This window comes from Sceloporus occidentalis, unplaced genomic scaffold (assembly GCF_023333645.1).
Source record: "Sceloporus occidentalis isolate IW3139 unplaced genomic scaffold, rSceOcc1.0.p SCAF_1, whole genome shotgun sequence".
Taxonomy (NCBI): domain Eukaryota; kingdom Metazoa; phylum Chordata; class Lepidosauria; order Squamata; family Phrynosomatidae; genus Sceloporus; species Sceloporus occidentalis.
Window position 1 is genome coordinate 69,300,633 of NW_028316981.1, and position 11,346 is coordinate 69,311,978.

Genomic DNA, 11,346 nt, shown 5'->3' on the forward strand with positions numbered 1-11,346 from the left:
TTTACTCCAGATCATTCATGAAGAGGTTAAAATGCAGCAATCCCAGGGTGGATGACCGTGGGTCCCTATTATTGGCTTCCTTTCCTTGCAAGAGCTGGCCATTTATTCCTCCTTTCCGTTTCCTGTTCTTTAGTCAGTTTTCAATCCAAAAGTGGCTAGAGGTGTGGGATTTACCCAAAGCCCTCTGGAAGTCTAACTGGCATGGCTCAATGCTATGGAATTCTGAGAATTGTAGTTTTGTAAGACATTTAGCCTTCTCTGTCAGAAAGCTCTGGTGTGACAACAAACTACAAATTCCAGAATTCCCTAGTACTGAGCCACAGCAGTTAAATCAGTGTCAAACTGGATTAACTGCAGTGCAAATGAGCCCTGTCCAAATGTATATCAACACTTTCAGAGAACACAAAAGTTAGTGAGGAAGGACTTAACATTTGCAGAAGTCATGGTGATGCATAGCTTGCCTTTCTATTTGTTTGGGAATTTTATCCTTTCCATCAGCTTCAATAGAACAGGTGATAAGACAACCGGCCTTCATTTGCTAGATCCAGGGGCCTTTCTATCTGTGGAACTTTTAAATTGCCTATTTTAAAAATCAAGTCCTGGAAAACAAATGCTTGGATTCACAAAGTATTTTATACAGTGACTTCTCAGAAGTAAAGTTATTTCCACACTTGTCTTCTACTCTGCTTCCTAGTCTTTTGCCAGTTTTCCATCTATAAGAGGATTTACCCTCTTAACCCATGACTGCTAAATCCACACCAGGAGAACCCCTGGCAAAAAATTGCATTTGGTTCTTCGGGGAGAGGGAACTCCATCCAGGACAGGCTGAATTCTTCCATCCAAATTAGAAATTTGTGCAGCCAACAGCGTTTCCATCTCATTGAGGTTGTTCCAGTTTGTTTTCCCTTATCCAAGTGCCTTCTGCCCCTGTACTTACCACCGCAAGCTGGGCCTCTTTTGTTGCAGAGTCCAGCTATTGGGGAGGATGGTTCAGCTTAAAAATGGTGGAGGATACTTTGCAAAAACCAAAGGACAAAGATGAAGTTAGGACTTTATTTTATTTTATTTTACTTGCCACACTACGCATCATATAGTATTGCAGACTGAATACTCACCATATTCTCAATGCATATTGTTAACTGCATATCTGCCCAATCTTCCCAGTGATTTTACATATTTTCCCCAGTGTTGCCATTCTGAAGAAAACGGGTGTTGGGATTCCTGATGCCGCTGATACTTGATTCTGCCTTATCTGATTTTCAGTGGGTTTGACATACAGGGGCTTAGTACTGCAGCCTAGAAGACGGATCAGTAACACAAAGCATTGCCCTTTAAAGCTATAAATAGAGTCTTGGAGGGTTCCCTTGGAAGAAGGACTTTTTCAAGCAGGGAGGGTGAATTCTGCTTTCCCAGCTGTCTTCTCTTGTCACTTGTGAAGTTCTTCTCACTCTGGTCATCCTCTTCAATAAATGCTACAAACTTCAGTCACTGCTAAGAATAAACCTTTCAGCATCAAGGCTGTGTCAACCCCAAACACTCCAGGAACTACATTGGGAAGATGACCCACTAGAATGACCTCACTCAGGAGTCTATATAAGTTAGAGTAAGCAGGCTGCTGTGGAATTGGAACGTTGATGAAGGAGTCTACTAATTCTGTGCTCGGTTAAGTGCTGCCACCATGTCACAGGTATGATTTGTTTTCTCGGTTTACTGCAATTATAACTCCTGTTTTTTATTTATCAGGAATTCTGGTGGCTCTGCAGCCGTTAGTTATGAATTAAATGTACAGCATATTTGTGGCTACTGAATTCCATTCTTTCCTTTTTGTATGTTATCCTGTGCAACTGTTTTATCTTAGGTTTAGCAATTAATCTGTTCTGTGAGAGACATCACTTGGTAGTCATTCTAAATCAGAGTATGCTTTGGAGACTGATGCAAATGTAACATACCTTTTGCTTCTCCCTGATTTTTGTACCATATCAGTGTACATGTATCCAACACATTTAAGGCTATAGACATTTGCTAACCTCATGCTTTGATATAGGTAGAATAATTCAGCTTTGTTTGCAGAATGTCAGGAATGCTACTAAAAATGTTACTTGCTCTTGCTTGGGCTTCCCATTACTCAGATGTATATTTTGGCTACCAAGAAGTCTAAATGACTAGGAACATAAGTGTCTCCTAACTTTAAACAATAGGATAAAGATCATTGTTGAAAAAAAATCTCTAATAATATTCAAAGTAACTATCTGACCAAATAACTCCAACTGCTCTGGTTTTCTCCTGTCTCCTTCCTTGCATGCTCTCTCTCTTTCTCTTTGTCTCCATCCGTGTGTGTGTGTCGGTATTATCCTAACATGGACTTAGAATAGAACTATGCCTTGCTTGAACAAATACAGCTTTCTTCATAAGAGGGTATATAAGAAAATTCCAGTTTCCTAATGGGAACAACTATATTATAGCTAGAAATGGAGACCACAGCAGCTATTCAGAAGCTGTTCGAAGCGGCTGTGTAGAGGAATTTGGTTCTGCTTCTTTTCTATTCAAAGTCATAGCTAAAGGCAATACTGGAGCTCTTATAAACAAGCACTCTCTTCTCCTGTCACAGTTGCAGATAAATTGTTGGATAGATGGTTGTGCCTGTAAGCATAGGAATGTTTTCTTGGCAAAAACCATGCCTGTGACTAAACTTGTCACTTCAATAACACTGGAAATAATGCTGCTGTCTGGCAGGAATCATATTTTGGTCTTGGTGCCAGCAGGCCTCTTTCCAAATACGATCCACTCTTAACTATTGACTGCTTTGCTAGGTAAATCTAGTGTTGCGGGAGGGGGGGGGGGAATAATGAAGAGTGGACTAAATCTGCAGGTTGTCCTACCATATACAAATTATTTTAAACCATCTTCATGATATTATTGGCCATTTTGGCTTGCCATCTAACCAAGGAGATTAGCTCTGTCAACACAAATAATTAAATGTTGGCTGATGGTTGGAAAAAGTACCTCAAACCTAGTGAATCTTTCTCTAACAAGGGTGTGTCATATGATAACATTTTCCCTATGGAGTGCATTTACATTTGTGTATGGCAACACAACGTAAAATATTATATTCTGATTATATTATAAACTTCTTTGAGATTTTTTAATTCAAAAGTAGCATAAAAATTCTGTAAAATGAAGAAAACCAAATTGTTTCTCATCCAGCATTTGCCCTCACAGTATGACTGCCTTATTCTGTGGCTATAAAATATACCACGGAATGTTTACTCAGTGGCTGTTGGTCAATTATGGGAAAGCATTGGTTTTCAGTTTCCATGTTCTTTGGCTGGCTGTGTTTCTTGCTTCCCTTGGGATCTAAGATGTACTTTTTGTTCCCACAATGAGCTGAAAGCAAAATATTCCCATGCAGTCATTAAATATGTAGCTCTGTTTCTGTGCTCTACATAACCGGTTCAAAATTATCCTGCAAGCCATTTGCTATAACATGCATAGGATTTTGTATATATAACAAACCATGTCTCTCTTGAGACAAGGGCACCAGTCATAGTGTTACCTTCACCAAAACAGTATTACATTGGACAGTATTACATTAAATGTTTTTACTGTATATTGAGGATGGAGAAAGTCTCAAAGTGGAGGCAAACAATTAATATCCAAATTAAACAAAAGCTGTAATGCCATACTTCCAAAGCTGTGTGCACAGTGGTGTGGGGAGAGAAAGAATATTTAAAGACTCAAGAAAAATGAATGAAAAGGAGGCTTCTCACATGTTTTAAGAAAACCCAATGAAGCAAATACTGTTCCCAAAAGCACACCCCCTAATGAGAAGTCCCTACTGAGACACTGAATATTCAGTCCCAAAATACTATTCCTCACCCCTTACAGACTCACCATTTTCTTGCCTGTCCCCCTCCTCAGACAGTGGTGGTCAGGTAAGGGCAAGGGACAGATGAGAAACATCTGAGCACTTCTGACAGCTGGTGCATGATGATGCTTTTGCAGTCATTCTCCAGACTTCCTGCAGGATCTCCTGGCAGACCCTCAAGATTTCTCTGGATGAGGCCATCACCATGCATCCAGCTATCAGACCATAGCTGGACAATCTTCGGCTGTCCCCCATCTTGCCCAGGCCACACGCTGGTGTGTGTGTGTGTGTGTGTGTGTGTGTGTGTGTTTGGAAATGGTGAGCCTGAGAATGAGAAGACTTTCTCCTTACTATGAAAACATTTTCAGAAACTTCACAGCTTTCAAAGATGTTCTGGCAGCGGGAAGAAAATTGAATCCATTTCACATTCTCCCCGACAAGAACACATTTAAGGAAGAATCACGTACGTGGGGATATGACTCAATAGTCCCACTCCCATTTTTTATTAAAATTTCACTAGATGGAGTTGCTTTGAGAAAAGCTACAATGAAGCACATTTCCTTTTATACTGGTTGACAGCTAATCCAACATTGTGTCTAAGCTGCAGGTACCTAGGAAGAGACAGAGCAACAGCTATTCCCATGCTTTATTATCATCCTCATCTTTACTTAGAACTGAACCATCAGTTTCTAAAGTCTTTTACGGTAACATAAAGATCCTTGCCCCAAGCATCTTAAATTTTAATTTCACTGAGGAGAAGAAGAGAGAAAAAGCAAAGGTGGGATAAGAGTAAGTAAGGTAGACTACATGTATATATAAGTATTCTAGTTGAGGATATGACATTTTCAGAGGTGGTAGGGGGGATCCTTGGCATGTTGACATTGCTGTTTTTAACTGTCATCAAGTCGACTTCAGTGTATGGTGACTCTATGGATGAGAGACCTCCAAGTCGCCCTATCATCAACAGCCCTGCTCAAGTCTTGCAGACTCAGGGCTATGGCTTCCTTGATTGAGTCCATCCATCTGGAATGCTACCTTCCTGTTTTCCTACTGTCTTCTACCTTACCAAGTGTTATTGGTTTTTGGGGTGGGGGTTGTTTTTTTAGTGAGTCATGTCTTCTTATGAATCGCCAAAGTACAACAGTTTCAGTTTAGTCATCTTGGCTTTTAGGGAGAGTTCGGCCATGATTTGCTCTTGTGTGGGTGTGTTCTGTGCCTTCAAGTTGTTTCAAATTTATGCGATCCTAAGGCGAACCTATCATGGGGTTTTCTTGGCAAGATTTATTCAGAAGAGGTTTGCCCTTGCCTTCCTCTGAGGCTGAGAGATATGGCTTGCCCAAGGTCACCCAGTGGGTTTCATGGCTAAGCTGGGAGTTGAACCCTGGTCTCCAGAGTTGTAGTACAACACTCAAACCACTATGCCACACTGACTCTCATATGATTTGCTCTGGGATCCATTTATTTGTCTTTTAACAGTACACGATATTCATAGAATTCTTTTCCCACAACATATTTCAAATGAGTTGATTTTCTGCCTAGCAGCTTTCTTCATTGTCCAGCTTTCACAACCATACATAGAAATTGGAAACATGATGGCATAGACCACCCTCTTTAGTATTCAGTGATGTATCTTCACACTTCAGGATCTTGTCTAATTCCTTCATAGCTGTCCTTCCAAGCTGTCCTTCCCTAGTGTTCGTCTGATTTCTTGACCACAATCTCCATTCTGATTAATGACTGAACCAAGATGCTATTTCAGTGTCTTTATCTTTATTGTCTACTTTAAAGTTATGTAAATTATCTGTGGCCATTCTTTTTGTTTTCTTAATGTTCAGCTCCCCTTTCCCTTTCTTCTTTGGCTTTTTTTCAGGATTTGTTCCAAGTTTTTGCTATATTCTGCTATTAGCTTGGTGTTATCTGCTTATCGTAACCTGTTATGTTTCTCCCTCTTTTATTCATGCCTCCTTTCTCTAATCCTGCTTTATGTATGATATGTTCAGCATACAAGTTAAACAGATAGTTTGATAAAATGCAGCCTTGCCTGACCCCTTTGCCAACTGAAAACCATTCCACTTCTCCATATTCTGTCTTAATAATAGCCACTTTTTAAAATACAGGTTATGCATCAGGACATTCCAATGTTGTGGCATATCCAAAGAGCAATCCATAGTTTTTCATTATCTACACAGTCAAATGCTTTGGTATAATTTATAAAGCACAGCCTCATTTTCTTCTTAAATTCTTTGGTGTGCTCCATTATCCAATGTATGTTTGTAATATGATCCCTAATGCCTCTTCCTTTCCTAAACCCAGCTTGGATATCTGTCATTTCCCGCTCCATATACAGTAAAAGTCTTTGTTGTGGAATTTTGAGCATCACTTTGATTTCATGAGAAATTAATGCAATGGACTTCTGGTTACTGCAATTCTCAGTGCGCCCTTTCTTAGGGATTGAAATGTATACTGAGTGTTTCCAAACACTGGGCTATTTTGGTTGTTGTTGTTTTGCCATATTTGTTGACAGATTTTAGTTAGAACTAGAGTAGAGTAGTGTCTGTATCTTGAAGCAACTCTATTGGTATGTTGTCTGTTCCTAGTGATCTATTTGTTCCAAGTGCTCTGAGTACAGCTTCCACTTGATTTTCTAAAATTGTAGGTTCATTTTCAAATAGTTCTTCCTTGAATTTATCTGCCATCCTTTCATCTTTTTTATATAGTTCTTCAGTGTATTGTTTCCATGGTCTTTTTGTTTCTACTTGGTCATGTAATGTGTTTCCTTGCTGGTCCCTTCCCACTCTTGGTTTAAATTAGTCTTTGATTTCTTGGATCTTGTGGAAGAGGTTTCTTGTTCTTTCTTTCTTTCTTTCTTTCTTTCTCTCTCTCTCTCTCTCTCTTATTCTCATCTTTATTTCTCTACATTGGCTATTATAGTAAATCTCCTTTCCCTGAGCTCAAGTCATTGAATAGTTGCATTCAGTAGCAGGCTGACATGCTAGTTCAAATTATGCAGGTGGGAGACAGAATATTGTAGTGATGTGAATGTTGGACTAAGATTCTAGGAGACCAAGGTTCAAATGCCCAATCAGCCATGGGAATCCAATGGGGGACCTTGAGGAAACCATATACTCTCTCAGTTAGAAAGCTGTGGTAAACCTCCTCTAAATAAATCTTGCCAATAAAACCTTAGGAACTAGTTACTGTAGACTGGAGTCAATTTGAAGGCACATAACACCTATAAGAAGAAAGAAGCATGTTAGGTTAGGGGGAAAATAGGCCAGGGCACAATAGAGTTGCATAAACTTCACATGAATGACAGAACAGTTTTTTTCCCTGACATAATATGAAAATCTGGGTTCATACAATGAAATGTAGCTGTGGAAAATTCAGGACAAACTAAAGGAAGTACTTCCTCATATAACACACAGTTAACTATGAGATTTGCTACTGCAAAGTATAGTAATGGCCACCAACATAGATGGCTTTTATAGGGGATTAGAACCATCCATGGAGGATAAAGTTAACAGTGATTCCTATTCACTGTATACATTTTACTCCCTCCAGTACCAGATGTATTATGCTTCTGGATTTCAATTTTAGGCAATACAGGTAAGAAGATGCTGTAGTTCTCTTGTTCTGTTCAGCACTTCTCATAGGCAACTGGTTGATTATTGTTGGGAACAGAATGCTGGAACAGAAGGCTCTTGGTCAGACCTGGCATGGCTCTTTTTATGTTCTTTCACTTTTAATGTCCCCTTCAATTAATTCCAAGAGGGATTAACTTTAATCATCACTGATGACTTGAATGTCTCACTTTGTATAACATTTGGTTGTTGAAAACCTAAAGAGCACAGATCACTATTCCCACACTTACTTTCTCCCTTCCAAGGCTATATGCAAACACAGTATCAAGGTGGAGATCATTAGACCAATTACTTATGTGCCTGTGTTTAGAGAGCTGAATCCAGACTTAGTGATACTTAGAACAGGATCATCCTCAGATTAGATCCACTGAAACTGGTGACACTTAAGGAAGTCATTACTAAATTCAAGTTCCTTTCATTTCAGTCAACTCACTAGTTAACTCTAGTGTTTTATGTTACTTTGGCACCCTCTTGAGCATAAACAGAAAATCTCCATATTGCATTTGGGTGTAAATTTGGATGGGTGTAGTTCAGCCCACACTTTTGTAGCCCCCAAAGCCTTCCCTCAGTCCAATTGGGGGGGGGGGGGGATCTGTAATTTTCAGGCAATTTTTGTCTGAAGTCAAATAGAAATCCCCACAAAAGTATGAAGACATGCAAAAATATACTCACACCCCAAGTGCCCCAGTATTCACTGTATGTTATAATACAACCTTTTTAAAAATAAAATAAAATGAGAAACTGCTGGATTTTGCAGCATCAGACATATATACTTGTATATTAGTCAGTAATCTAAAATTCAATTGTTCATTTATTAATTCATTCATAATACAAACTTGTATCTCCCTTTTTAACAAAAATATTTATTGGTCAATCAATAAATCAATCCTTTCATTTATAGCCAGCTCCTGTTAAAAAGAAACGTCCTCCAGTGAAAGAGGAAGATCTCAAAGGAGCTAGAGGAAAACTCTCTAGCAACCAGGAAATCAAATCCAAAACCTACCAAGTCATGAAGCAGTGTGGTGAGTATGTTTCTCTATTCTGAGAGGAGTAGTTGTCATCTTGAAATATAACTTTAGAACTGAATGTTATGAGAATCTCTGGCTGTGGCAGCAAGCTCTTTAAAATAGCAGGTTATCCAATATCCAGATATGAGGACCACATGTTTCTAAACCTTTTTTCCAGTCAGGAAGAGTAGCCTCACAACAGTTGTTGGACAATAATTCTTGGCATCCCACCCATAGGACTAGTGAGAGCTGCAGTCGAACAAAATGTATGGAGGTCCACTTTTTCCCTCACCAATGTTTTAACATGTGTTCAAGCAAAACTTCATGACTGTCTACATACAATGGACAGAATGTAACCTGTGGACTGAGAGCTGCTTCTCGAGCTTACATCTAAAATGAACCATAGGACCTTATGTGATGGACTGTATCAGTTCTGCTTGGCTGTTCAGTTATAAGTGAGATTACAGTGGCATGAGATATGCAGGGGGTGGATATACTGAAGTAAAATATCAAAATGTTTGATTACAAGTTAGCCTGCCAATGAGGCACCATATGTACCAAAGCCTCCCTATGCTTGCATTGGTCTTTGGGTCTATCAACCAATACAGGCATTTAGAGATGAAAAGGTGAATTTCAGCCACACTTATAAGGTGAGAGCCATGGCCAGAAACTAACTCTGAAATAGGTTCTTGCCAAAGAGAACAAGGGGTCGGGTCTACACTGGCCAGAATGCTCAAAGCTGCTCCTGGAATATTCTGGCCCCAAAGCTGCCCTGAATTCCCCCCATTTCAGAACTATCCTGTGCAGCTGTCTGCACACACATCCCACAGTGCCGCCCACCACCACTGATGTGAATCACTCCCTCTGAGGTCAAAAATAAGGTGCCCAACATCCATCACATGGCTGGGTACCTCACTTTGACCACAGAAGGAGAAACTTGTGCCAGTGGTAGTAGGTGGCACAATAGGGTGCTATGTAAAAAGCCACCCAGAATTGCCCCAGAGCGCTCCAGATTTTCTTGGACGATCCAGAGTAAAAGGTAGGCTCTTAAAATATGGTCCAGATGGTAAAAACAGTGCACTACTGAACTGGGTCTTTGGTTTTGTGTTGTGAAGACAGGGCAATGCAAAGGTGGGGGAAAACTGGTTCATTTGGCATGTGTAGATATGCCCCAGTTCTTTCTAATAGATTATTCTCCTCTGATGGCAGCTTCTTATCCTTTCCCTTTTCTCTCTTTTTCTGGACAGGAATAGAGTTTTTAAAAAACCCTAAAAATCAGTGGATGTCTGAGCACCTGTTTTCTTTTGTATAAACAAAACAAAACCCTATAAGGTTACCTTTTCTCATGTCACACTATACTGTCGTGTCCAGAAAGCTACCTTCTCTCCTGTTTGTAAAAAATCTGAGTTCCCCGAATATACTGCTTCTTCTTATCCCCAAAGGCATGCTCTGCCATCCTCATTGAGGCAAGATTGCGCTTTCCCTTTAGGTTTATAGTGTGATCATTAGTTTTGGACAGTGCTGTTGTATCACTAAACAGGTAATCTCTACTGTCATAATTCACTGTCATGGAGCCACCTAACTTTAAACCCTAAATGATTAAAGATCATAGAATTTTATTTTTATTTTTTTAAGGAAAGAGTCTTCCAAACTGAGGAGGAAGGTGACACATTTTATACTCATGTAATTGTGCAGTTTTTAAAAACCATCTGCCTATGAGCTCCAGCATCCAACAGTTCTGTGCCTATTAAACCCTGGGACATGTGAGGAGCAGCTTCTTTTAAGCATACATGGTGGGCAGTTCAATGGAATGTGTGTCTTGCGTTCCACAGCTACCGCTGCATGCGAATCACTCCTGCTGAGGTATTAATTGACTTCTTTTTCTCTTTCCAGAGCAAGCTGGCTCTGCTGCGCCATCCGTATTCAGCCGAGATCGCACAGGAGGGGAAACGGTCTTTGATAAGCCCAAAGAAGAGCCTCCAAAGAGTGTCTTTGGCTGACTGCCAAGTTCAAGATCTGTGATGAATACTCATGGCCTCCTTCACCCCTCCTTTTGCTTTCACATACTCCAGTCTTACTACTGCACTGTTAACTTAATTCCTTTAATTATTAACTAACCCAAGAAACTGCATTGAAAGATGCCACTTCTTTTTTATATATATACTCACAGAGAGACATGTTATGGACTTTTTTTTACCCCTCAGCTGTGGATGATGGTGACAGGGTGCAGGCTGGTAGCATAATGACCAACTTTGTTACACTCATACATGATTCTTCTCTTTAAATATATGTTCCAGAACGGTATCCCAGTTCCAATTGTGTTGATATTTTTGTGATTTAAACCAATAAAAACATGGTGGTTTTGATCTTTGCTGACATTTCCCCTCCCTCCAAGAAAAGCAACTTTCATTATATAACTACTTTCTCATAGAGACAATTATGGAAATTTCAGTTTAAGCCCAAGAGATTAATATCATGAAGACTGTCTACTGTCCCCATGTTTCTATTTACTGTTAATAAAGGGCAGGCACCCAATACTGTTGTGCACAGCAGCCTACTGCTAGTTAATGACAGCTTATATATAGTCCCTGATCCTCCCAGGAGTCAATATTTCCAGTCTGCTGTCCAGAAAGAAGAGAGTTTTCCCCTTAGGCAGGAATACATCCAGAGATTACGCTATTCTTGACTGGCTGAGCAATGGGAATAGTAATGTTGAAACAGAAGCAAAAAAGAGGTATTGAATCTTCACTGTTGCAAAGTAGCCAGATTAGTGCTATCCATACTTGTGGAGAAGATGGACATCTAAAATTAATGGGGGGGGGGGGGAAGCAGT

The 11,346-nt window shown here is 39.9% G+C and overlaps 1 protein-coding gene across 1 annotated transcript; it reads left to right on the forward strand.

Annotated features, from left to right (window-relative positions):
- The first annotated feature begins 1,559 nt into the window (after positions 1-1,559).
- MUSTN1 (musculoskeletal, embryonic nuclear protein 1) lies at positions 1,560-10,879 on the forward strand. Its single transcript, XM_089524045.1, has 3 exons — positions 1,560-1,687; positions 8,408-8,528; positions 10,407-10,879. The coding sequence occupies exons 1-3, from the start codon at positions 1,679-1,681 to the stop codon at positions 10,511-10,513; spliced, it is 237 nt and encodes a 78-aa protein (XP_089380171.1). The 5' UTR covers positions 1,560-1,678; the 3' UTR covers positions 10,514-10,879.
- Positions 10,880-11,346: the final 467 nt, after the last annotated feature.